Source organism: Mesoplodon densirostris, chromosome 7 (assembly GCF_025265405.1).
Source record: "Mesoplodon densirostris isolate mMesDen1 chromosome 7, mMesDen1 primary haplotype, whole genome shotgun sequence".
Lineage (NCBI taxonomy): Eukaryota > Metazoa > Chordata > Mammalia > Artiodactyla > Ziphiidae > Mesoplodon > Mesoplodon densirostris.
In genome coordinates this window covers 563389-587842 of record NC_082667.1, presented here as the reverse complement: position 1 = coordinate 587842, position 24454 = coordinate 563389, and the positions used below count along the sequence as shown (strand labels likewise).

The 24454-nt window shown below is 49.7% G+C and overlaps 2 protein-coding genes across 10 annotated transcripts; one reads left to right on the top strand and one right to left on the bottom strand.

The window, feature by feature from the left end:
- Positions 1-301: 301 nt before the first annotated feature.
- Positions 302-18798, top strand: SIRT3 (sirtuin 3). Of its 7 annotated transcripts, none has more exons than XM_060103297.1 (7): positions 302-410; positions 5617-5794; positions 5895-6127; positions 7835-7935; positions 14403-14564; positions 15749-15958; positions 17523-18766. In XM_060103297.1, the coding sequence occupies exons 2-7, from the start codon at positions 5748-5750 to the stop codon at positions 17541-17543; spliced, it is 774 nt and encodes a 257-aa protein (XP_059959280.1). In that variant the 5' UTR covers positions 302-410; positions 5617-5747; the 3' UTR covers positions 17544-18766. The 7 variants fall into 7 exon arrangements, with proteins under 7 accessions (XP_059959280.1, XP_059959274.1, XP_059959275.1 ...); XM_060103291.1 differs by having other exon boundaries at positions 5609-5794; positions 17523-18765; XM_060103292.1 differs by lacking the exon at positions 17523-18766 and adding an exon at positions 16152-17515 and having other exon boundaries at positions 5609-5794.
- On the bottom strand, positions 18720-24347 carry RIC8A (RIC8 guanine nucleotide exchange factor A). 3 transcript variants are annotated; one of them, XM_060103288.1, is made up of 10 exons: positions 24135-24346; positions 23795-23842; positions 23118-23708; positions 22530-22621; positions 21911-22061; positions 20946-21041; positions 20714-20858; positions 20483-20627; positions 19941-20060; positions 18721-19541 (listed from the first exon to the last, which is right to left on the bottom strand). In XM_060103288.1, the coding sequence occupies exons 1-10, from the start codon at positions 24216-24218 to the stop codon at positions 19421-19423; spliced, it is 1593 nt and encodes a 530-aa protein (XP_059959271.1). In that variant the 5' UTR covers positions 24219-24346; the 3' UTR covers positions 18721-19420. The 3 variants fall into 3 exon arrangements, with proteins under 3 accessions (XP_059959272.1, XP_059959271.1, XP_059959273.1); XM_060103290.1 differs by having other exon boundaries at positions 23118-23297; positions 24135-24345; XM_060103289.1 differs by lacking the exon at positions 20946-21041 and having other exon boundaries at positions 18720-19541; positions 24135-24347.
- Between the last annotated feature and the right edge of the window lie 107 nt (positions 24348-24454).

Below are 24454 nucleotides of genomic sequence, written 5' to 3'. Positions count from 1 at the left end.
CCCACCTTGCGTCCACCTCCACCTGGGCTGCCGGGGCCGGGAAAGAGCGCGAGGCTGTGGTAAGGGCTTGCGGGGGCGGGGCGAGGGTGCACCGAGGTTGGGGGGGCGCGCTGGGGGGCGGGGAAAGAGAGCGCGAGGGTGTGGTAAGGACGCGCTGGGGCGGGGCGAGGGTGCACCGAGAGGGGCGGGGCACGCTGGAGGTGGAGAAAGAGAGCGCGAGGGTGTGATAAGGGCTTGCAGGGGAGGGACTTTCGGGGGTGGCGCGCGCTCGGGGGCGGGGCGCGCACGTGACCCCTGGACACCTGACGCTGCGGGTTGCGGAGGACCATGGCGCTGTGGGCTTGTTCAGTTTTTCCAGCCCTCAGGCTTTGGGGCCTGGAAGGTGCGCGGCCCTGGACCCGCCGGCCTCGGTTTGTTCCGGGTGACGGCGGCGGCGGGGGTGGCGGGCGGGGCCCAGGGCGGAGACTGACCCCCTCAAGCGAGCGGGGGAGTCAGGCTTCCCTCTGCGTGGTCGGCGGGACGATTGGAGGACCCGAAAATGGCAAGTCCCTGCTCACGCGGCCCTTAAGGGTGTTCCGGAGACACCCATGGCATTGATTTCTCGTTTCTTCCCGGGGTATTTTGGGCGTGTATAAGCAACATTACTTGTTCATTCTTGACATCCCGCCCCCTTTTTAGTTAGATTCTTTTCTGTACCTGTCCTTTTTTACTTAACATGTCTTGGAGTTACTTCCATTCTAAACAGATGTTTTCTGAGCCTTTTATACTAATCTGTAGAATTCCATTATATGGATGTTTCATACTTTAACGAGTCTCTTGTTGAAGTGGATTCTAATCTTTAGTTATTACAGATAATGCTGTGTTGAATAACCTTGTTTGTACCTCATTTTTTGGATAAATTTCTAGTAGTGGAACTCCTGCGTCTACATTTTACTGCCCCACATAAAGGTCGTGCAGTTAATACTCCCACCAGCGTATGTTCATACCCCTACACAGGTTCAGACACAATAATTGCACATTTTGAGTCCTTGTCTAGGAACTGAACCTACAAGTGGAAAAATCTTAAGGCCCATAGTTGCTAATCAGGGTAGTTAGGAAACTAACTTAAATGCCCACTAATGGCCAAGTGTTTACGTAAATAATAGTACGTTCATTTAATGCCTTCTTACACAACTACCAAAAATATCGAAGAGTTTCATAAAGAAGTACCAAGGAGGAGTCTTTCTTTCATCCAAGAAACTTTTAATTGGACTCATTATCTACCAGACCGTTCTAGATGCGAGGATGGAGCAGGGGTCAGACAAACTGTTGCCTCCGTGGGGCTTATTCCAGTTTCAGAATCTGCAGGCAGTTGTGTGGGTGGGGCATGGCTAAATAGTGACCTGGGCTACCAGGTGCTGATCAGGAGACCGCCATCATTCAGTAAACCCTGCTCCCACTCCCCCCACCCCGCTGCCCCCGCCATCAAGCAGAAGTCTGGAGGGTGCCCGCGAGGAGCAGTCCGTTTGCACAGGCTGTCTGCAAGTTGGAATTTGTGCCTTTCGAGTTTGTGTTTTAGGGCTCGTATAAGAAATTGCCCTTTGTTGCCCTTTCCCAGGCACCACCCATGCTTGCCCCTCAGAGCACCCCTACTCCCAGTAACTCTCATTCCATGTAGCATATACTTTAAGTCATTCAGTATATTCTAGACATTCGGTAAAATTCTGCCAGGTGTTTTTCAGCGACAGACGTTTTACTTATGTAGGTGAGAAATACACATCAAGTACCCTGAGTAATACCTTGCACGCAAGTAGGCACTCAACAATGGTAATGACTTCTACAACATGGGTATTTTTTCAACGCCAGCAAGCAACTCTCCACTTTTCCACAGACACCGACCGGGTGTCAAATTTAATTGAATTCTGACTCTGTCAGCCTGGAGATAGCACCAGCTTCCACAGGTTGAGGGCTCAGTCCCACAAGACTGACACCACTTCAGCTGCCAATCCAGGTTCACCTGTGCTTCTGACGAACTGACTGCAAATCGGAGGTTCCCACGACCCCCTCCTCTTCTTGGATTCACTTGCTGGAGCGGCTCCCAGAATTCAGGAAACCAGTTTACTTACTAGATCGCGGGTTTATTATAAGGGATATTAAAGGATATGAATGAACAGCCAGATGAGGAGATATGTATATAGGGCGAGGTTTGGAAGGGTTCTCAATACAGGAGCTTCTGTCCCTGTGGAGTTTTTTTTTTTTTTTTGCGGTACGCGGGCCTCTCACTGTTGTGGCCTCTCCCGTTAAGGAGCACAGGCTCCTGATGCACAGGCTCAGCGGCCATGGCTCACGGGCCCAGCCGCTCCGCGGCATGTGGGATCTTCCCGGACCGGGGCAAGAACCCGCGTCCCCTGCATCGGCAGGCGGACTGTCAACCACTGTGCCACCAGGGAAGCCCCCCTGTGGAGTTTAGGGCCTGGCACGTGGAAGTTTTCTGGTTCACCAACCTGGCAGCTCTCTGCCCTCCTTTTGGGTTTTCATGGAGGCTCCAACCCTCTAATTGTGGTCGGTTCCCCTGGCAACAATATCCTCATCCTTAGGGGATTTCCAACAGTCACCTCATTAACATAAACTCAGTGTAGTTGTAAGAGGCTTGTTATGAATAACAAGACACCCATTTCACCTTCACGGCTCTGAAGTGATTTTAGGAACTGAGGCCAAAAGACCGAATATTGTAATGAAAGATGCGCCCGCTGCTCTTAGGAAATTCAGAGGGTTCTGGGAGAGAGACCAAAATATATATTTATTATAAATCACAGTATCACAACTTCCATCTCATTCCTTTTGTATTTCTCATAATAATTTGCATTTAGGAGGAGCTCAGTAAATGTTTGGGTGAGGACCTTAGGTGAATAGACGTTGTTGATGCTGTGTGCAGGGGGGCATTTAATAGCTGTAGTTGGAACCAGAACCTTCTCTTTCCTTCCTAACCATCTGACTGGTTTTTATTGGAAAACCCCCTTTGGAGATTTCATTGACTTGCACTCAGAAGAGCTGCCTTGACAGGTGCTTTTATTCAAGTCTTTGATGCAGCAGAACTTGCTTCAGAATCTAGGGGCATCTCTGCAAGAGCCTGGGGAGGAGTGGGGAAGCATTGTTTTCCCTGCTGCATGTATTTCCTGCACTTTCTGCTGGGAGGTTTACAGCGATGGATTTTTTTCAAAAGACTGTAGGAATCGTCTCTGGCTCCCTTTTAGCTTTGGCAGCTGAGGCTCACGGTGCTTGAGTGACTTGGTGAGACAGGCAGTGAGCTAGGGCTCTGCCTCTCCTTTTGGTGCCCTCGGCCCTGCCTTCCCTTGCCACATTCCTCTTTCTCATTACACACCTTTCTGAGGTCTGTTCTTTGGAAAACCAAGATGATGCTTTGTGTGTCAGGAGAGGCGTCACAAGTGGACTGAGTGGCCAGCAAGCCCCTGAGCTGCACTGTCATTTACCCCAGAGTGGAGTGTGAGAGTGCAGGAGGGGAAGGGGTGACAGGCACCCTAAAGGGGGAGGGGGAGCCAGTACTGTCACCTTGCAGAGGAGGGCGAAGTGACTTCTCACTGGGTTCGGCAGTGGCTTCATGAAGGAGGTGGCCTTGACTCTGGGAGACTTTGGACGTGCTGAGGTGGAAAAAGGTCTTTTTGGGCAAAGGAGCTGGGTTTAGGGTGTATACAAGAACCAGGAAAGGAGGGGTCTTTGAGAGGGAGTAGCGGGGTTGAAGCTGTCCGTGGGTCGGGGTGTGTTGTGCTAAGATGTTAGGGTGCTCTGGGGGGCAGAGGGCGTCTAGGAAAACCTCACCAGCAGTGTGTAAGCAGGTGGGTCTGTGCAGGTTTTGCAGGAACAAGAGAAAAACCAAAGACAGAGCAAACAAGGGAGTGAGTTAGGGTCACACTCCTGGAAGATAAGCTCCGGATTGTCCTGACCTGTATCTAAAGATGTGCTTTTAGGGTGCGTATTTCTTGCTTGTATCACAAATGAGTAAAAGAAATACTCTGTTTCCTGTTTTTATGTCTGTATTCACTTTATTTATTTTTATTTTAAAATTTTTATATATATATTTTTTTAGTTTCTGCTTTATAACAAATTTAATCAGTTATACATATACATATGTTCCCATATCCCCTCCCTTTTGCGTCTCCCTCCCACCCTCCCTATCCCACCCCTCCAGGCGGTCACAAAGCACCGAGCTGATCCCCCTGTGCTATGCGGCTGCTTCCCACTAGCTATCTACCTTACGTTTGGTAGTGTATATATGTCCATGCCACTCTCTCACTTCGTCCCAGCTTACCCTTCCCCCTCCCCGTATCCTCAAGTCCATTCTCTAGTAGGTCTGTGTCTTTATTCCTGTCTTACCCCTATGTTCTTCATGTATGTCTGTATTCACTTTAGATTTATCAGTCATTTGGGGAGGGTTGTCATTTCAGTTTGTTTAATCTCTTTTCCTGTCAGGGTGGAGGGGACTACACCAAGGGCGCTGTCCTGGAGGCGGGTCATCAGGCCCTTCTCCTGGAGGATTGGTGTGGTAGTTGCCAGCCCTTGGGGTGTGAGGAAGGTGCCCTGTGTGTGGGGGCTGGCCGTCTTGAACTCTGGGCGAGCTGCCAGAGTGATACCAGGAGGTGATGAAGTTGTACAGCTCAGGCAGCTGCCAGATGAGGGCTCCGAGAGCAGATCAGTAAACCCAGAAGGCCTTCAGGCCCACACTCGGCTCTAGCCTGCACGCCCCCAGTGGCTGCAGACTTGCTTCAGTGGGACGTTTTTCAGGTTCCGCTCCAGGCTCTATGCTGTCTGTGTTGCTCTTGTCTTCTTCCTGGTGCTTTCCTGGGTTTGGAGTCACTTACCGAGTCCTGATGCCTCTCCGAAGCCTGTGACTTGTTTATTGTGTGTCTTGCTCTTTTTTCTTGTGGAAGACCATCTCATACCCCTAACAGTTAAACTTGTTGGGAGTGTCTCAGCTCCTGGTTTCTGGAGATGACCTGAGAAGCCTTCTAGAGTTTTGCGGGGAGACCCCTGAGGTCCAGTCCACCCAGTGCCTTGCCTGGGTTATATGGTTTGTTCGGCTGCTGTGTAATACGAGCAGCCTCCTGAGCAGCTGCGAACGTCGAAGTCTCTGCAGCGGTTTGAGCCCCTCACTGTTAGGATTTGAATGTTTGTTTTTGGAATGGTCTCTTCAACCCACTTATCATCCTGGTAATATTTGATGTAAAGTCTGAGATGTTTAACTTTCTTTAAATGTCACTGAGTATTTGTCACATCCCAGGTATGTTAGGTGTATGGCTCTGCAGAGAGTATCCCCAGAGACCCCGCAAAGGGATGCTCCGTGGCTGTAGCCTGAGCCTTCAGCACTAGCCTTTGATAACAGGAATTGTGAAATGATACTTTCCTTATTTGCACAGTTGCCATTAACCTGAAATACGTCTTGATTTCTGAGTTTGTATTTAATGCATGGTAAGAAAGGTGGTCGTTTGCAGGGCAGGAGGGCAGTGTGTGGTCATTCTCAGCGGTGGGGTTGGGGGAGGGGAGACATTGCTCATTCTTTCTAGCATGAACTGGATTATCATCGGTTACCTGGCTGCTCTCCTTTTCCTGTCAGTATTGCAGGTGGAGGAAGGCCCATATGGTTTTCTGCCGGTGCCTCGAGTGTCTCTGGAAGTGGAGGCCACAGTCAGAAGTTTCTCCTGCAGGACATTGCTGAGCTGATTAAAACCAGAGCCTGCCAGAGGGTGGTGGTCATGGTGGGGGCCGGCATCAGCACACCCAGCGGCGTCCCAGACTTCAGGTGCCTGTGCAGTCCCCGTGCTCCTCCCTGGCTGCCTGGGGCTCACTCCACTTCCCGGCTCTCTCCTGAAGGGCTCAGAGCCTCTTGCTTCTCTCTGCAGATCTCCAGGGACCGGCTACTACAGCAACCTCCAGCAGTACAAGATCCCCTACCCCGAGGCCATTTTTGAGCTCTCATTTTTCTTTCACGATCCCAAGCCATTTTTCGCTTTTGCCAAGGAGCTGTACCCTGGGAACTATAGGCCTAATGCCACTCACTACTTCCTGCGACTGCTCCATGACAAGGGGATGCTTCTGAGGCTCTACACACAGAACATCGACGGGCTTGAGAGAGGTGAGACCTCCATCCTGTCTCACATCTTCTCACTCCTGCAGGGAAGGCTCAGGTGCCTGTTTTTAGGTAGGGCTGAGGCCTAGTGCTTATTCCCCATCCTTGTGACTGATTTTGAGCCAAAAAGTTTTGCCTTTGTCCCCCCCCAAAAAATGTCCTCTCTGTGTTTAAGTATCACTGTTCGGACCTCATTGGTGGACCCATTTTCCAGGCTGTGAGTTTGGAATAGAACTAAAGTTGACATTGGGGGCTTCTGATCCGATGATTTCTTTTCTTTTCTTTTTATATGTATATATTTTTAAATATTTGTTTATTTATTTATTTGGCTGCATCAGGTCTTAGTTGCGGCATGCAGGATCTTTGTTGCGGTGCGTGGGCTTCTCTCTAGTTGTGGCGCATGGGCTCCAGAGCACGTGGCCTCAGTAGTTGCGGTACACAGGCTCTCTAGTCGTGGCACGTGGGCTTAGTTGCCCCGCGGCATGTGGGATATTCGGTCCCCAACCAGGGATCAAACCCATGTCCTCTGCATTAGAAGGCGGATTCTTAACCACTGGACCACAAGTGAAGTCCCCTGATGATTTCTTTTTTAAAGTTTTCATTATGGGATTTTCCGAGCACACAAAAATGAAGAGAAGAATGTAATGAATCCTCATGTCCTCATCACCTCATCATGGCTAGTCCTGTTTAATCTGTGTCCTACCCCCACCTCTCTCTCACCCCCAACTATTTTGAAGCAGATCCCTCTTGTCATAAATTTAATACATAAATCCAGCAATGGATATCTTTAGAAGATAAAGACTTTTAAAACACGACCATGATATCATTATCGCACAAAGAAATCACTAATAATTCCTTAAGATCATCAAACTTAGTGTGTGGTGATTTCTTGACTGTCTAGGTGGTGGCCACAACCAGTGATTCATGGGTCATACTGTCATACTGACCTCTGGCCGTGCACCCTAGAGAAGCAGTTGCCGGGGCCTCTTCCTCCGTGCAGTGATGCTGACAGGTGCTGACAGGCAACTCTCAGCAAGTCAGCAGCAGCTCAGCCAGGCTGTGGATGTGTTGTGATTTGAGAAATGGAGTTATCTCAACTCCAGGAAAATGTTTCTTTGCTAGAAGGACTCTACAGCTTGGAACCACATAGGCAGCAGTGAATACCCCATGGGGACAATCTCTCTCCTGGAGTTGCAGCAGGGCAGGCCTTGTGGGAAGGCGGGAGTGTGTGGCTGTGAGCTTCAGCATATGTACAGTGAGGACGGTGGGAAACCACTGCAGCTAGGACCAGGTCTGTGTACCTACAGCCTTCCAAAGCTGATGGTGATAACAAAAACTTCATGATAAGTTACCTTTTGTCTGTTTTTCTACAGGTTTTTGGAAATGTATTTATAATATTTTCTCACTTTTCCTTGGTGTCTGTAGCACAGAAAATGTTTTTCTTAGTATTGGGTGTAATTTTATCTGGACTTAAATGTTTTTTCTACTGTGTTTTCACAGGCTTTGTTTTAACTGTGATTCGGCTTCATGTTGGAGCCTCACCCCTGAGCTTATTCTGATCAGGGGGGTGTCGTTTGTAGGTGACAGAGGCGGGGCCGTCGGGCTTCCACCAAGGGCTGTGACTCCTGGAGGGCCTGGTGAGCCCAGAGGTTACACTAAGGGGCTTCTGCCCAAGCTGGGGGCAGCAACACTTAGCTTTGGTTTGAATTTCAGCATGTGGCATCCCTGCCTCAAAGCTCGTTGAAGCTCATGGATCGTTTGCCTCTGCCACCTGCACCGTCTGCCGAAGAACCTTCCCAGGGGAGGACTTTTGGGTGAGTTGTCACACGGACAGTTCTCTCCCTTCTGCCTTTCTCACTGGGAGTAAGCTGGAGAAGTGGTGTTTCATAAGCATCATGTCAGAAGGACAACAGAACAGTAATACTATGAAAATGTTTTTATTTTTAAATTAGAAAAGTAATATGTACTTGTAAAAAATTAAGGTAATACAAACAACAAGAATTTACTGTATAGCATAGGGAACTATACATTCAATAGCTTTAATAACCTATAAGGGAAAAGCATAAAAAAAGAATATGTATACATACACACACATATATATATATATATATATATATATATATATATACACACATATAACCGAATCACTTTGCTGTACACCTGAAACTAACACAATATTGTAAACCAACTGTACTTCAATTTTTTAAAAATGTGCAAGTCCTAACTCCCAGTACCTGTAAATATAAACTTATTGGGCCATAGGATCTTTTCAGATTAAAAAAAAAATAGCGCAATAGAGAAATATATAGGGGATAATGAATCTGCCTTCATCCAGTTCCTGTAGCCCACTTTTAACAGTTTGGTGTATAATGTTCCAGGCCTTAAAAAAAGAAAGATACAAACATACATGCACATTTCTGGGTACTTACACCCACACACAGTTACAATTTTTTTCATTAATGGGATCATTAAGACTAATATTGTGCAACATGCTTTGTCACTGAGCAAAATTTCATGGATATTTTGTGTCAATAACTACAGCTCTACTTACTGTTTTTAGTAACTATAGAGCATTCCATTTAGCAATTCACCTGTTGTGGGATATTTTATGATGTTTGTGATTTTTACTATTAAAAATAATACAGTAATGATACCCATGTTTACACCTCTGTGTACTTCTGGGAATATTTGGGAATAGAATGGTTTTTTTAGAAAATTTTATTGAAGTATAGTTGATTTACAATGTTGCGTTTAATTTCTGCTGTACAGCAGAGTGACCAGTTATACATATATATATTCTTTTTCATATTCTTTTCCATTATGGTTTATATGGTTTATCACAGGATATTGAATATAGTTCCCTGTGCTATACTGTAGGCCCTTATAGTTTATCCATCCTATATATATAATAGTTTGCATTTGTTAATCCCACACTCCCAATCCATCCCTCCCACACCTCCCTACCCCTTGGCAACCACAAGTCTGTTCTCTATGTCTGTGAGTCTGTTTCTGTTTCATAGATATGTTCATTTGTCTGGTATTTTAGATTCCACGTATAAGTGATATCCTATGATATTTGTCTTTCTCTTTCTGACTTACTTTGCTTAGTATGATAATCTCTAGGTCCATCCATGTGGCTGCAAATGGCATTATTTCAGTCTTTTAAATGGCTGAGTAATATTCCATTGTATATATCTATATATACCACATCTTCTTTATCCTAGAATGTTTTTTTTAACATTTTTATTTTATTTTTTAAATTTATTTAAAAAATTATTTATTTATCTATTTATTTATTTGGCTGCATCGGGTCTTAGCTGTGGAATGCGGGATCTTTCGTTGTGGTATGTGGGTTCTTTATTGTGGCATGCGGGCTTCTCTCTAGTTGTGCTGCGTGGGCTCTAGAGTGCGTGGCCTCAGTAATTGTGGCACACAGGCATGTGGGATCTTAGTTCCCCAACCAGGGCTCAAACCCGCATCCTCTGCATTGGAAGGTGGATTTTTTTTGTTGGGGGCATATAGTTGTTTTACAATGTTGTGTTAGTTTCTACTGTACAGCAAAGTGGAGTCCCCTGTGCTATACAGCAGGTTCTCGTTAGTTATCTATTTTATCCACATCAGTGTATACATGTCAATCACAGTCTCCCAATTCATCCCACCACCACCCCCACACCCGCCTTGGTGTCCATATGTTTGTTCTCTACATCTGTGTCTCTATTTTTGCCTTGCAAACTGGTTCATCTGTACCACATATATGCATTAACATACAATATTTGTTTTTCTCTTTCTGACTTACTTCACTCTGTATGACAGTCTCTAGGTCCATCCACATCTCTACAAATGACCCAATTTCGTTCCTTTTTACGGTTGAGTAATATTTCATTGTATATATGTACCACATCTTCTTTATCCATTCGTCTGTTGATGGACATTTAGGTTGCTTCCATGTCCTGGCTATTGTAAATAGTGCTGCGGTGAACACTGGGGTGCATGTGTCTTTTTGAATTACGGTTTTCTCTGGGTATATGCCCAGTAGTGGGATTGCTGGGTCATGGTAGTTCTATTTTTAGTTTTTTAAGGAACCTCCATACTGTTCTCCATAGTGGCTGTATCAATTTACATCCCTACCAACAGTGCAAGAGGGTTCCCTTTTCTCCACACCTTCTCCACCATTTACTGTTTGTAGATTTTTTGATGATGGCTATTCTGACTAGTGTGAGGTGATACCTCCTTGTAGTTTTGATTTGCATTTCTCTCATAATTAGTGATGTTGAGCATCTTTTCATGTGCCTCTTGGCCATCTGTATGTCTTCTTTGGAGAAATGTATATTTAGGTCAGGTCTTCCGCCCATTTTCGGATTGGGTTGTTTGTTTTTTTGATACTGAGTTGCATGAGCTCTTTGTATATTTTGGAGATTAATCCTTTATCCGTTGATTCATTTGCAAATATTCTCTTCAATTCTGAGGGTTGTCTTTTCGTCTTGTTTATGGTTTCCTTTGCTGTGCAAAAGCTTTTAAGTTTCATTAGGTCCCATTTGTTTATTTTTGTTTTTGTTTCCATTACTTTAGGAGGTGGGTCAAAAAAGATCTTGCTGTGATTTATGTCAAAGAGTGTTCTTCCTATGTTTTCCTCTAAGAGTATTATAGTGTCCGGTCTTACATTTAGGTCTTTAATCCATTTTGAGTTTATTTTTGTGTAGGGTGTTAGGGAGTGTTCTAATTTCATTCTTTTACATGTAGCTGTCCAGTTTTCCCAGCACCACTTATTGAAGAGACTGCCTTTTCTCCATTGTATATCCTTGCAGAAGGTGGATTCTTTTTTTTTTTTTTTTTGCGGTATGCGGGCCTCTCACTGTTGTGGCCTCCCCTGTCGCGGAGCACAGGCTCCGGACGCGCAGGCTCCGGACGCGCAGGCTCAGCGGCCATGGCTCACGGGCCCAGCCGCTCCGCGGCATATGGGATCCTCCCAGACCGGGGCACGAACCCGTATCCCCTGCATCGGCAGGCGGACTCTGAACCACTGCGCCACCAGGGAGGCCCCAGAAGGTGGATTCTTAACCACTGGACCACTGAGGAAGTCCCTAGAATGGGTTTTTTAAAGTAGAGTAAGATAGAGTGGAAAATCTTAAATAAAGATGAAATTCTGAAATATCGACGTGGCACAGGATCCTGTCTTTTATTTTTTATTGAGGTGAAATTCACATAACATAAAATTAACCATTTTAAAGTGTACAGTTTATTGGTATTTGGTACATTCACTGTGTTGTGCAACCCACCTCTATCTAATTCCAAAATATTTTCATCACCCCAAAGGAAAACCCTGTATCCACTAATCAGTCTCAAGCCTATTCCCTTCCTGCCTCCAACCCCTAGCAACCACTGATTTAAAAAAAAATTCTATTGGAGTGTAGTTGATTTACAGTGTTTTGTTAGTTTCAGGTGTACAGCAAAGTGATTCAGTTATACATATACATATATTCATTCTTCTTCAGATTGTTTTCCCATATAGGTTATTACAGAATATTGAGTAGAGTTCCCTGTGCTATACAGTAGGTCCTTGTTGGTATATAGTAGTGTGTATATGTTAATCCCAGGCTCCTAATTTATCCCTCCCTACCACATTTACCCTTTGGTAACCATAAGTTTGTTTTTGAAATCTGTGAGTCTGTTTCTGTTTTGTAAATAAGTTCGTTTGTATCATTAAAAAAAATTAGATTCCACATATGAGTGATATCATATATATGTCTTTCTCTGTCTGACTTCCTTCACTTAGTATGGTAATCTCTAGGTCCATCCATGTTGCTGCAAATGGCATTATTTTGTTATTTTGTATGGCTGAGTAATATTTCATTGTGTATATGTACCACATCTTCTTTATCCATTCTTCTGTTGATGGACATTTAGGTTGGCAATCACAGATCTTTTTGTTGTCTCCATAGTTTTGCCCTTTCCAGAACGTCATAGAGTTGGAATCATACAATATGCAGCCTTTTCTCACTGGCTTCTTTCACTTAGCATTATGTATTTAAGGTTCCTCCATGTCTTTTCATGGCCTGATAAGCACTTTTATTTTTTTTAGGCTAATATTCCATTTGCTGGATGTAACACAGTTTGTTTATCCATTCACCTACTAAAGGACATCTTGATTGCTTTGGCATTTATGAATAAAGTTGCTATGAACATCCATGTGCAGGTTTTTATGTGGACATAAGTTCTCAGTTCCTCTGGGTAAATACCAAGGAGCGTGATTGCTGAATCCTACGGTAGGACTACGTTTAGTTTGTGTCTCTTCCAAAGTGGCTGCCCCATTTTGCATTCCCAGCAACAGTGAATGTGAGTTCCTGTTGCTCCACATCCTTATAAGCACTTGGTGTTGTCAGTGTTCTGATTTTGGCCATTCTTAATAGGTGTGTAGTGGAATATCATTGTTTAATTAGCAATTTCCTAGTGACATATGATGTTGAACTTGTTTCATATGCTCATTTACCATCTGTATATCTTCTTTGGTGAGGTCTTGGGCTCATTTTTTAACTGGGTTGCCCATTTTCTTATTGTTCTTTATCAGATGTGTCTTTTGCATATTTTCTCCCAGTCTGTGACTTGTCATCTCATCCTCTTGACATTGTCTTTCACAGAGGAGAAGTTTTTAATTTTAATGAAGCCTGACTTACCATATTTTTCTTTCATCGATCATCTTCTTCCAGATTGTGTTGGCTATTCTGAGTCTTTTGCTTTCCATATCAACTTTAGAATCAGTCTGTTGCTATCTATTCTCTGCATATTTTAAAAAACTTTTCTCTTTGGAGTTTTGCACTTTACTATGGTATGTCTCCATATGGATTTCCTTTTGTTTATTCTGCTTAAAAATTGTAGAGCTTTCTGAATCTGAGGTTTGATATCTTTCATTTTCACTGAAAAATCTTCAGTCATGATCCCTTCAGACAGTGACTGCCCCACCATGTCCTGTCCTCTCTCTGGACCTTGGGTTGAACACCTCTGAGACTGGTTCACAGTGTCCGCAGCCCTTGGAGGCTCTTTTCTACACCCATCCTGCTCCTCTTTGGGCTGCATTCTGAGTTATTCTCCTGATCTACTTTCCAGTTTATCGATATTCTATTCTGTCATAGAGGATAAAACCCTTCCACTGAGCTTTAATTTTCGATACTCTACTTTTTATTACTGGAAGTTCTATCAGGTTCTTTTTCAAACCCATGACATTATTTTGTATAGCTTTCTATCTCCAAAAGATATTTCAAGCCTGTCTTTAAAAATTTACACATAATGTAGTTTTTAATCTGTATCTTCTAATATCTGAAGTCTTTGACTCATAGTCCATCTCTTTTGTCTCTTGTTTCTGCTGCTCCTTACTGGGTTCAGCTGCAAAAACAAATCCCATTAGCTGTAAAGGTTTATCTTAGAAGCCAGGTGTCTTTTTCCTTAGTTTCCTCCTCTAATGTCTAGCCCAAGCATGAATCCAAGTGTAGCAGGATATAACAATAGCTTACATCTGCTTCACCTTGGCCTGCAAGGAGGAGGTCTGTGGAAAATGTTGTGACTCATAACTCCAGCCAGTGAGTTGAAGGCGACCTGAATGTCTTCAGGGCTGAGATGATGATGTCAGGATCACTTCAGCTAAAATCAGGGACAAATTTATACCGTCATTTTCATTGAATAATGCCTGTAGTAGGCCAAATGCCTACAGAGTACTTCTGAGGACTAGATAATCAATACAGTTGACCTTTGAACACAGGTTTGAACTGTGTGGGTCCACTCATATGTGGATTTTTTTTCAATAAATGTGTACCCCAGGACTACTTGATCCATGGTTGGTTGAATCACAGATGCGGAACCACAGGTACAGAGGAACCATCTGTACAGAGGGTTAACTAACTAAGTTCTGTATAGATTTTCAGTTGTGCGGAGGGTTGGTGCCCCTGACCCCTGTGTTGTTCCAAGGTCAGCTGTGTTTCCTCAGCACCTGCATGTCTCTGATAAGCACCCCAGGTGCAGAGCGTAGTGTTCAATGTGTTGTGTAGCGTATGGTGTCCAGGATCTGCTTTCAAATACAGCAACCTCCCCAAGTTCTGGGGTGCTGTATGAAACTGGCAGAGTGTCAGTAATTGCTGAAGCTGGGTTCACTGTATACAGGGGGCTTCACTGTAGTACTGTCTCAGCTGTGGAATGTTGGACAGTTTCTCAATAAGAAGCTGTTTTTGCCTTTTCCGTTTAAAGTGTGTTGTGACAGCTTCCTTGGGCCCACTTTCTCTCTGTGTCACCCCAGGCCGACGTGAGGGTGGACAGGGTCCCACGCTGCCCGGTCTGCACTGGCGTTGTGAAGCCCGACATCGTATTCTTTGGGGAGATGCTGCCCCACAGGTTCCTGCTGCATCTGGCTGACTTCCCCATGGCGGACCTGCTGCTCATCCTTGGGACCTCTCTGGAGGTTTGTCAGCAGGCCTTGTGGTGCACAGACATGTGGGGAGGAGGCTGGCGGGACGAGGCAGAGGAGGTGGGGCTGGTGGGACAGACGCTCTGGGGCCACACCTTTGGGAGATGAGTGGATTCAACATGCGAGGAGGCAGAGGTGTTCCCGGCCTCAAATGGGGAGCAGGGAGGACGCTCAGCGTTGGACGTATCCAGGGTGCAGGTGGGCACAGTGTGCAAGGGGAAGGGGTGTGGGAGACATGAGGCAGGAGCAGGCCTCCCAGGTCGTATCCCAGAGACCGACCTTGTGTAGAAGCAGTGAAACCAGGGATGCAGCTGGTCATCCTCGGGATCAGAGAGACCTGGGGACAGGGACTGAAGTGAGCAGATGTCCAGGAGGCTGAGCACAGTCAGTCTGCGGGGCTACGAGAGACGGCAGAGCGGGAACGGCTGAACTCGGAGCCTGGCGTCACTTTGAGGACCGAAGAGAGAGGCGTCTGTCCGTTCCTGGGGGTTAGGGCCTTTGCTGGGGGGTGGAATCTGGGTCAGGGATGCTGAGTTCAGTCCTGCACACGTGTGTTTGTGGTGCCTGGGAGATGCATCCGGATTTGAAGCTCAGGAGGCTTCTAAAGGATGTGATGAGACCCTGGAATGGGCTGTGCCTGATTGGATGCAGGCACCAAGGGGCAGAGGGGCCAGAAAGACCTGTGCCCGGGGGCCCCAGCCAGTCAGAGGCCCAGAGCTGTGTGCTTTTTCAGTGAATCTGCCTGCTGTGTGCCAGGCCCTGTTGCAGTGTGTGTGTCAGGAACCCCTCAGTGTGGCCCCTCTGTGAGGCGCCGGGCCCTTGCTCTCAGGGAGCGAGACCAGATAGACGAGCTGTCGTGTCACTGGTGAGTGTGGATGAGGAGGGCAGGTAAGATGGTGTGCATGAGCTTTAGCAGGGAGACCCACAGGATCCAGGAGATGTCGGAAGAGAAAGGGGGAGTGGATGAGAGGGAGGCTGGGGTGGGGGGGAACAAGGGCATCGAGACCCGGCGGTGGGAGTGCTACTGAAGAAATGAAACGGATGCTGGGTTTTCTCCATATCCAAGGTCTCACTGTCAGTCTGTGCTGTCCCTCCAAGGCTGCAGGGGCTGTGGCAGAAAGGTCCTGAGGGCTTGGGAGGGCGGGCACTGTGCTCCTCACGTTTGGGCAATTTTTCAGGTGGAACCTTTCGCCAGCTTGTCTGAGGCCGTGCGGAGCTCGGTGCCCCGACTGCTCATCAACCGGGACTTGGTGGGGTCCTTGGCTAGGCATCCTCGGGGCAGGGATGTGGTCCAGCTGGGGGACGTGGTTCACGGTGTGAAAAGGCTGGTGGAGCTTCTGGGCTGGACGGAGGAGATGCGGGACCTCATCCAGCGGGAAACTGGAAAGGTAGGGGCTGCTGAGAGTCATGGGAGGGGCCATCTCTTCTACTCTGGGGTCTGGTCAACCTGGAGTGGCGCCCTCTTTGGCCAAAACAGTAACAGTAATAGGTAATATTGCTGTTAACCCTGTACCAGACACTGTTTGGCGCCATCTGTGTGCTTATGAATTGGGTGCTGTGCTTCTTAATACCTCTGTTTAGAGATGAAGAAACTGATGCTTCGTGCCTGCCGAGTGGCAGAGTGGAGACGAGGGTCCAGGCAGACAGGGCTGTCGTTCTGCAGTCGTCACACTTCAGCTGTCTTTGTGCCCTAAACTGAAGGAGCACTCCAGGATAAGATGTGGTTCTGAAGTTCTCTGAACCTGTGTGGGATGATGCTTTTAGGAGATAATCAGAGTGAGAGGAGTTGACGTATCATCTGCTGAGCATAGAAAGTCAGAGAGCCTTGATCTCTCTAGATGTCAAACCTCCTATAAACAAGCGAAGTTACAGAAAATGCGGTTTCCCATGAGAATCAGCTAGCATGTGTAGCCTTGATGTGAGGGGTTATTTTCTACAGGGGGCAGCATTAAGCATTTAAAGTCCAGTTGTCTCAAAGAGGATTATTTATGACTACAGCCAGGTATAACACTGCTGAAGGTGGACTTCACCAGAATGCTGTAATTTATGTTCTTGCTGGCTTGGGAAACCTCTCACCCTTTGGCCGTGACTGCTTCAGGACTCAGGGCCATGAGTCAGCCCTTTCCTCTCACCTCCACTGGCAAAAGCCCCCAGCCTCTGGCTACAGCCTGATTTCTTACCAATTTGAACCAAAGCAAGAAGAATATGAGGCTTTTTAAAGATATGACTTTGCAGTTATATTGTTTTCATGATATTAGACATCATTGCCTTTCAATCCAGAGTTTGGCTGTTAGGGGTAAGATGTAGGACGGTGCCATTTCTCATCTCATCATATGGGGGAAATAAAGACCATCAAATGTTAAAGTCACATTGCTGGGTCACTTAATGGAAGCAGAGTCTGGCTAACACGGATGCTTACACTTTACACCTCGAGAGGAACCGTAGCAGATGCCTCGCTCACAGGCGAGTAGAGATCTTGGTCAGATCCGCCTGGCAGCTTACATAGGAGCCTTGGGTGGCCGACTTCCTACTTCCATTTAACAGCAAGACAAAGTCAAGCATCCTCTATAGACTTGTGGAATTATAGTCCTATAGGATTTGACCTGTGCTATTTTCTAGTTCCACAGAAATTTGTGTAAAGTTAACGATTTTAGGGGTTGACTTATTTTAAAAGAGTTGCTGTCCAAGAATAAACACTAAGGGATGAGCTGAAGTCTAAGTTGGATTACTTCTCCAAACAGTGAATGCACTTGGGTACATCTCGACTGGTTACTTAAGCGAAGCCCTCCATTTACCCACCCAGTTTTGCCCAGCCCTGCTGGCATCGTCTTAACTTGGTTGAACAGCAGCATTTGCAGACAGAAAAGCTTCCATTTTAGGAAATAATTCCAGACCGAGATGTGCCCAGGTATGTTTTCAGATAATCAGTTTCCTCTCTCCTTTGTGCTCCAGCTTGATGGTTGGACAAATTAGGAGAGTGAGGGCTGCTTCTCACGCCAGAAATGGCTACACGGGAGCCACTGCCCACTTCTGACGAGCCCTCTGCCTGAAGAACAGCTCGGGCACGCTTACAGATTTTGGCTGGACCAGAACATGCGACCTGAGGCTGCCCCTGGAGTGTCTTCCCAGCTCGTAAGAATCTGTGCACTCAGGGCCACGCAGCCACAGATGTGCAGGAGCTGCCTGGCCTGACTTTTGCTGAAGCTCTTGATGCCACAGCGTTCTTCTGAACCTCTTGGGCTCAACCTCTTGGACTCAGACAACCTGGAACCCCAGACTGGACTCCATCTGAAGGGCAGGTTCAGCATCTGTCCACTTGGGTTGAGCAGCCCCAGTCACACCCCAGGTGTGGGCCTGGGTCCCAGGTAATGCACTAGGGTTTTCTAGCGCGTCGGCCTCTTTAGGTTTATTTTTGGAGACTGTCCTTCATTTCTGGCATGAAGTAAACTGTAATAGAGAAACTGGGCATCCCTTCATTTTTGTCTCCTGAAAGGGAAGATGAACGTGGAAAGGGGAGCTTGCGGGTGTGTGGGTGTCTCTCCTCTACTGAAACAACCCGAGGACTGAGAACATTTGTCCCTGATTCATCTCGGAGATGGGCATAGTGCCCTCTTCCAGCTCAAGTCCACGGCATCTTCAGAGCACCCAGCACCCCTCATGAAGGTCATCCCATCCTGTTCACGCAACCCCAATGCCTTTCATATCAACCCCCAGAAACTCATCTGTTCCAGACCATTCCAGCAGCTTCCTGTCTCCCTGTCTCTACTCTCCCCCACCAGGCCTTCTTCCAGTAATGCTGCTAGAATTAACCTCTAAGACAGAAGGCAGTACTTATTTGGAAACCTTGCCTGGCTCCCTGACCTGTGCTCAGGCCACACTGCTGTTTGGGCAGAACATACTGTGGTCTCCCTGCTTCTGTACAGGCCTCTTCTGTGGTTGCCCCAACCCTGCCCCCAGTGCTCCCTCCTTCCTGGCATCTTGTCTTCCCCACGGGGCCCCTGGGCTGGAGCAGATCTGACAGACTCCTCAGGAGACCTGGTGGCCTCACTCTTCAAGAACAAGACACGCATGCTCATCTGGGAAAAGTGCTGAATTGTAAGAAAACCATAATTCTATTTCTACTTAACGTGCCTTTACTTGATATCTTGCACATATATTCACACACACACATTCTTGCCTCGAACTCTTTATTCCAGAATAATGTTTCCGTGAAGCTCTGTGGTGCATGATACAAATCTAGACTTATGGTTTCAGGAGAGACGTTTTCCTTCATATATTTATGGTTGAAACCAGTGGGAAGGATCGAGACTCAGCTGTCACAACCAGAGAACTGGGGCACTGAGCCAGGACCGAGAATGCAAGAGGCTACCAGCCCTGCACTCATTGGGGACAAAAACAGCAGATCATACCTTGGAAGTGTGTTTCCGGCATTAGCATATAAAGTTCCAGCAGGTTCTTTCCCCTGTGAAATGTGGTGCTTGCCCAACGCCAGCTCTGGGCCTGCATGCCAGCTGTGGAGGTGCTGTGTCGGCCTGCACCCACACTCAGCCCCTGCCCTCCCAAACCCATGTACATTTTTGCCTTCAGTTAAGCCCTGCCCTCAGGCACACATAAAAGAAACCACTTCATTTGCGGAAAGCAAGGCTGAGTTCCCAGAGTTCGTAGGACAAGACCCTCGCAGCCCTAAAGAGAAGAAAATGGACCAAAGGCAAATCACAAATAGAACTCTGGGAGTAAAGAGAAAAGGGTCTCCAAGTTGGAGGGAGGGATGTGGCTTCTCCAGGTCCTGGCCCCAAGGACTTCTCTGGAAGCAGCACCAGTTCTGAAGGGCGGCAGAAGAGCAGCCGTTCTCAGTCAGGGTCCGAGTCAGCGTCCGAGGAGAGCTGTCCCTCCATGGTCTCGCACATGGCATCCTGCAGGGATGTGAGCTGACCCCGGGGACTCATCCCCATGGGCTGGATGACTCTGTGCCTGCGGGGAAAAGGCGTGGTAGGGATGGGCAGGGGTCCTGCTCACCCCTGGCTGCGACCTTCTGTTCCACCAAGCTGCTCCTGTTTACTGGGGAAGCCTGGGTGGGAACTGTTTCAGTCAGGCCTAAATCCTAACTGCTACCTAAGCTCTGAGACCTTAGGCAGTGTCTTAATTTCTCTGGGCCTCAGTTTTCATCAACTGTAAAAAATGGACCTAATACTGATCTCAGCCCTAACCCTTGGCTAGGGAATTTCCTCCAAGACAGGTGATTTCAAACATTAGTAATGCAGCCCTGCCAGAACCTAAACCCCACTCTGATCCCACTTCCTGCAGCTCGCAAGACAGGACGTGGGTCCTTCTCTGTCCCAGCCCTGGGCCCCTCCTTGCCAGGCCACGTACCTGGAGAGCCTGTCAAACATGTTCACCAGCTTCATGGCCTCGTGCTCTTTCTGCTCCTCTGTCATGCCCTCCATGGGGTTGGGTGGCTTTTCCTCTACCCTTCCAGTCACTGGGTTTATGCTGTTTCACAAGAGAGGGAGCATGGGGAACGCATTAGTGACTTTCCAGGACAAAAGAGGGCTGTGTGGGGTGGGTGGAGTTCCTTATCTTCCTGCCTGGGCTTGTAATGGCAAGAAACCCATTTTCCTGGGTGCGGGGAAGGCAAGGCAACTGCAGAAGAGCCCTTCCTCCTGGAGCAGCAGGTAACCAGCTCCTGCCATCTGGACCACCTGGTCCCCCGCACTGCTCGGCCCCCTTCAGCCTGTGTTCTCAACAAAACACCCCGATGTCAGAATACATGTCACTTGGGAACAGCAGCCTGATTCTGTAAGGTCTTACCTGCTGGTCACACCCTGTCCTGCCCACCCTACGGGCCCAAATGGGTGTGGGAAGAGGAATAGGGGCCGGGTGAGGGCAGCCCGAGGATGTGGGGGGGCACACACCTGGCCTTGGCTTCCTTGTACTCGTCTGTGTCCGTGTCCTCGTCCTCCGAGTACTGGCCCTCAGGCCGGCCCCCTGCCATGAGGCCCCTAGCAGCCAGGAGGCCGGCAGCATTCCCGTAGCCTGTGTACTTGATGAATCGGGGCACTGAAGGGTAGGGCAGAGGTCAGTGTGCAAACGTGGCTGGGGAGGGGCTGGAGAGGGGCAGGCAAGGGGCCGGCCCCCCGACTCACCGCTCTCAGAGCACAGGACAAACAGGAACTCGGCTGCCACCCTCTTCACGTCGGTGTCCAGGTGCGTCATGAGGCGAACCAGCTTGTTCCGCAACAGCTCCCCCACCTCGGGCCGGGTCCTCACATCCCGCAGCGGGGGCAGCACCTGGGGATGTAGTTGTCCCTGAGTCTGGGCCTGGCTAACGACCAGGGTCTCTGACCAGGGCCTGACCGCGGCCCCTCTGCCCTGTACCTGGGCCTTCAGGAACTTCCTGGCGGGGCGGTGCATGCGGGCACACTCCGTCAGCACGCTCAGCACGGGGGCCACACTCTCCTTCAGCCTGTGCGTCTGCAGAGGAGCCTCTGTCACTGGATTGCGCCCATCTGACTCGAGGCCAGGGGAGCTAGGCACATGCACCAGATGGTCCTGGCAGGAGGCGTTCGGGACGAGGCCCTGCCACAGGGGCCCCAGCTGAGGGGCTAAGAGAGGGCAGTGGGTGTGTGTGAGCTTCGAAAAGGACAGGCGTGGACCCTAACTCGGGGCCATTCACATGCCCTGCAACTTGAGGCAAATCACTCAACTGCTGTGAGTCTCACTTTCCTCCCTTTACACCAGAATGGTGGGGAAAACAGAGTGTTCCAAGCTGTTAGCGTACCGCCAGCACACAAAGCACCTCCCAGGGCACGCAGGCAATGTGGATTCCCCGGGGCCCTACTGAATCTTAGTCTGTCACACTCTGTAGCTTGCATGATATGTCTGCAAACGCCAGAGGGGCTGGTTAGAGCACTGGCTGGTCAATGCCCTGTGGTGCAGCCGCAGGAATCAGGGAGCCTCTGGCTTGAAGGTCCTGTGGGTCCCCTTAGGGCTGCCAAGGCACAGCTGATGCTCATCACCAAGGGCTGCTTGTGCTCAGTGACATTTTGAGTTTAGGATCACAAGCAGGGACTATGGATGGGCGGGCTTCTCAGGACCACTCGAAGACCCACAAAGAGATCTAAAAAAATGAGTACTTTGCTAGACTCTGAACACTTGTTTCCGTATACTTCTCAGGGAGGAGGGTCCGGGCTCCTGTGTGGCCGGACCGTGGAGGAGCTGGAGCGTCACCTGAATCACACTGGGGAGCTGGTCTCCACCTCCCAGCGTGCACTACAAAAAAGCAGCGACCACAGCTGCTCGGGAAAGCCTGGACCAGAGCCACAGCAGCTCCCCCTGCCCACCTGGTGCAGACGCTTCTCCAGGAAGCTGAGGAGAACACGAATCACATCCATGTTCACTCCCAGGAACTCCAAAGAGCCTTCGTGGGGTTCCAGGGTGAGAAGAACATCCAGACATTTGAGGGGCAAGTTCCCCAGGAGGTTCACTGTGTGGCTGGGGACAGGTGAAAGGGGCACTTGGTAAATCCAACCCCCTAACACAGGTACGACCCTTGCCACCACCTGCTGGGGCCATGATATGAACCAGCGTCAGGGGCCTGAGCAACAGCACCAGGTACCAGAGCTGAGGGGAGCACTCCCTGCAAATGCCCAACCTACCACACCTCTGGGTCGAAGCAACGCAGTCAAAAATCAGAACCTGCCTACGCGTAGGTCAGCAACGATGGAAGTGAATAGCGTGCTGCATTATAGATACTGTACTGTCCGTGACACCACCCAAAGTCCACCGGCACGTTCCTATCCCCGGACTCACGGCTCGTCCTAGCCGTGTACCGTAAGTGCTGGAGCTCCCCGGAAACACTGACATCCGTCTCACCCAGATGAAAGAAGGCTCTCTAGAGCTAGGAACCACCAGGGGGACCTGCGAGCAGAACGCCCCCCGCACGACAGGCACCACCCTCACCCGTGGAACTCCTCTGTGCGGTCTCCAGCAGCAGCAGCCATCACACAGCGCCGCAGCAGGATCCCCAGGTGCCGGTAAAGGGCAGTGTCTTCCTGACCAAAGAGAAAGGGATTCCTGTGAGAGAGAGAGCCCCACTCGCCCCCACTGCTGCCAGCTGAGATTCTACCGTCTGGCCCACTGCAAGACCACGTGCGCTAATTACACACCTCCTCTACTGTACACCTGGGTGCTTGTCCTCTCCCACGCAACCTTAAGAGGACTCTCCTGACTAAGAACGTTGACGGATCCCCTTGGAGCTGCTCTGCGCTTTAGGCCCATGCTCACAGAGGCATGGTGATGAATCTCTCACAGCCTCCCCCAACCAATCAGCCCTCCTGCCAAGCTGCAAGAGCCAGTTATGCTCTCCAACTCCCCGAGAAAACTTCCTTGAGGGCCCTGTCCCGGATGGCCATCTCCCTGCCTTCTCTTGACAGGCTAAGAGTTCCTCCTGGTCTGACGTGGAGAAATTTGAAGGTACCTGGCAAAGCAGCACGTCCAAGAAACGTCCAAGTTGTTATACCCCACCCTCAGGCTCAGATCAGCTCTCACCTCATCCACTTCCCTCTTGATGGAGTCGAAGGTGATGTTGAAGAGCACTTTGAGGATCTCCATGGCTCGCTCAGTCTCCTGGGGAGGCAGGAGCTCGGGGGGCCGCTCTCCAGGGGTCATTCCCAGCGTCAGCTCCAGCGCTTCGGTCAGCAGGTGCACTCCCTGCAGCTCCTGAAACAGCTGCTGGCGCACATCGGCGCGAAGTGCCGTTAGCAAGAAGAGGAGGCGCAGGTCAAAGAACTGGACGTCGTGCGGGAAGCTGCTCTGGCGGTACAGCCCCACTCGCTCTGCGAGCCTCACCACGAGCCCCGCCTCTGCTGCCAGCACCTGTGCCACGGGGCTGCTTAACACAAGGTTGCACAGGCACTTAAGGGACTCAAGCACAACATCCATGTCCAGGGGTTCGGGGACTGAGCCCTGGGAGGCGGAGATGCCAGCATAGCAGGCAAGTGCCTGCAGGCTCCGGCGGCTGGTGAATGAATCCAGGCAGCTGCGGTCCCTAGACAAGATGCGGATGCTCTGCAGCCAGATGATGCGGCGGGAAGGTGGCAGGCCCTGCTCCAGGACCGAGACCAGCAGCTCCGCCAGTCTCTGTGGGCAGGGAGAAGAGCGGTTCCACCAGGCTCCTCTACCTGGGCCACCCGTCCCTGCCCCTCTACCCTTCGCTGAGCACTCACCTTCCTGTCCTCCTGTTGGGTATCATCAAACGTGAAGCTCTGACAGTTCTGCAAAGAGACCCAGAGGCTCAGAAGGCGCAGGCCCACCGAGGCAGAACCCGGGCTCCGTGGATAGGGAGCTGAGGCCGCAGGCACCGCTCGGAACAGATGGCGCCCCAGCCCCACACACCAGCCCCCACAGCAACTCCTCAGAGACTCGGCGCTCCTCCCCGCCGCGCTCCCTTCCACCCTCAGCCCCTCGCCACGCTCACCACTCACGCCCCCGCCGCCGGCCACGCGTGCGGACCCCACCCGGCCCCACCTCCTCCCTGCACGTCCCGCGTCCACAACTCCCGCTCACCTCCCGGTTGTATGCGCGCAGAGCCTCCATAACTACGTCCTCCTCCCCCGTCTCCACGGCATCCGCAACCGCCCGGGGCTCCATGGCGGCCCCGGGACCCGGCGCCGGGAAAGCGGCAGGCACCTCGCTTCACGGTTCCCCACCCGCGTCTGCCCGCCCCGCCCAGGCTCGGCGCACGGTGGTGGCCGCGACCGGGCTTGCGCGGCACCGCGGGGCGGGGCCTGGGAGGCGCGCGGGGAAGGCCGGGACGAGGCGTGCGCGGCGCCGCGGGGCGGGGCCTGGGAGGCGCGCGGGGGAGGCCGGGACGAGGCGTGCGCGGC

Excerpts from the sequence above, each read along its gene's own strand:
- RIC8A (XM_060103288.1), bottom strand. The coding sequence starts at position 24,218 with ATGGAGCCCCGGGCGGTTGCGGATGCCGTGGAGACGGGGGAGGAGGAC. Across the intron at positions 20,859-20,945 it reads GGAAGTTCCTGAAGGCCCAG|GTGCTGCCCCCGCTGCGGGA; the intron begins GTACAGGGCAGA and ends CTACATCCCCAG. Across the intron at positions 20,061-20,482 it reads TACAAGGAAGCCAAGGCCAG|CATAAACCCAGTGACTGGAA; the intron begins GTGTGTGCCCCC and ends CTTGTGAAACAG.
- SIRT3 (XM_060103291.1), top strand. The coding sequence starts at position 328 with ATGGCGCTGTGGGCTTGTTCAGTTTTTCCAGCCCTCAGGCTTTGGGGC. Across the intron at positions 5,795-5,894 it reads AGCGGCGTCCCAGACTTCAG|ATCTCCAGGGACCGGCTACT; the intron begins GTGCCTGTGCAG and ends TTCTCTCTGCAG. Across the intron at positions 15,959-17,522 it reads TCCAGCGGGAAACTGGAAAG|CTTGATGGTTGGACAAATTA; the intron begins GTAGGGGCTGCT and ends TTTGTGCTCCAG.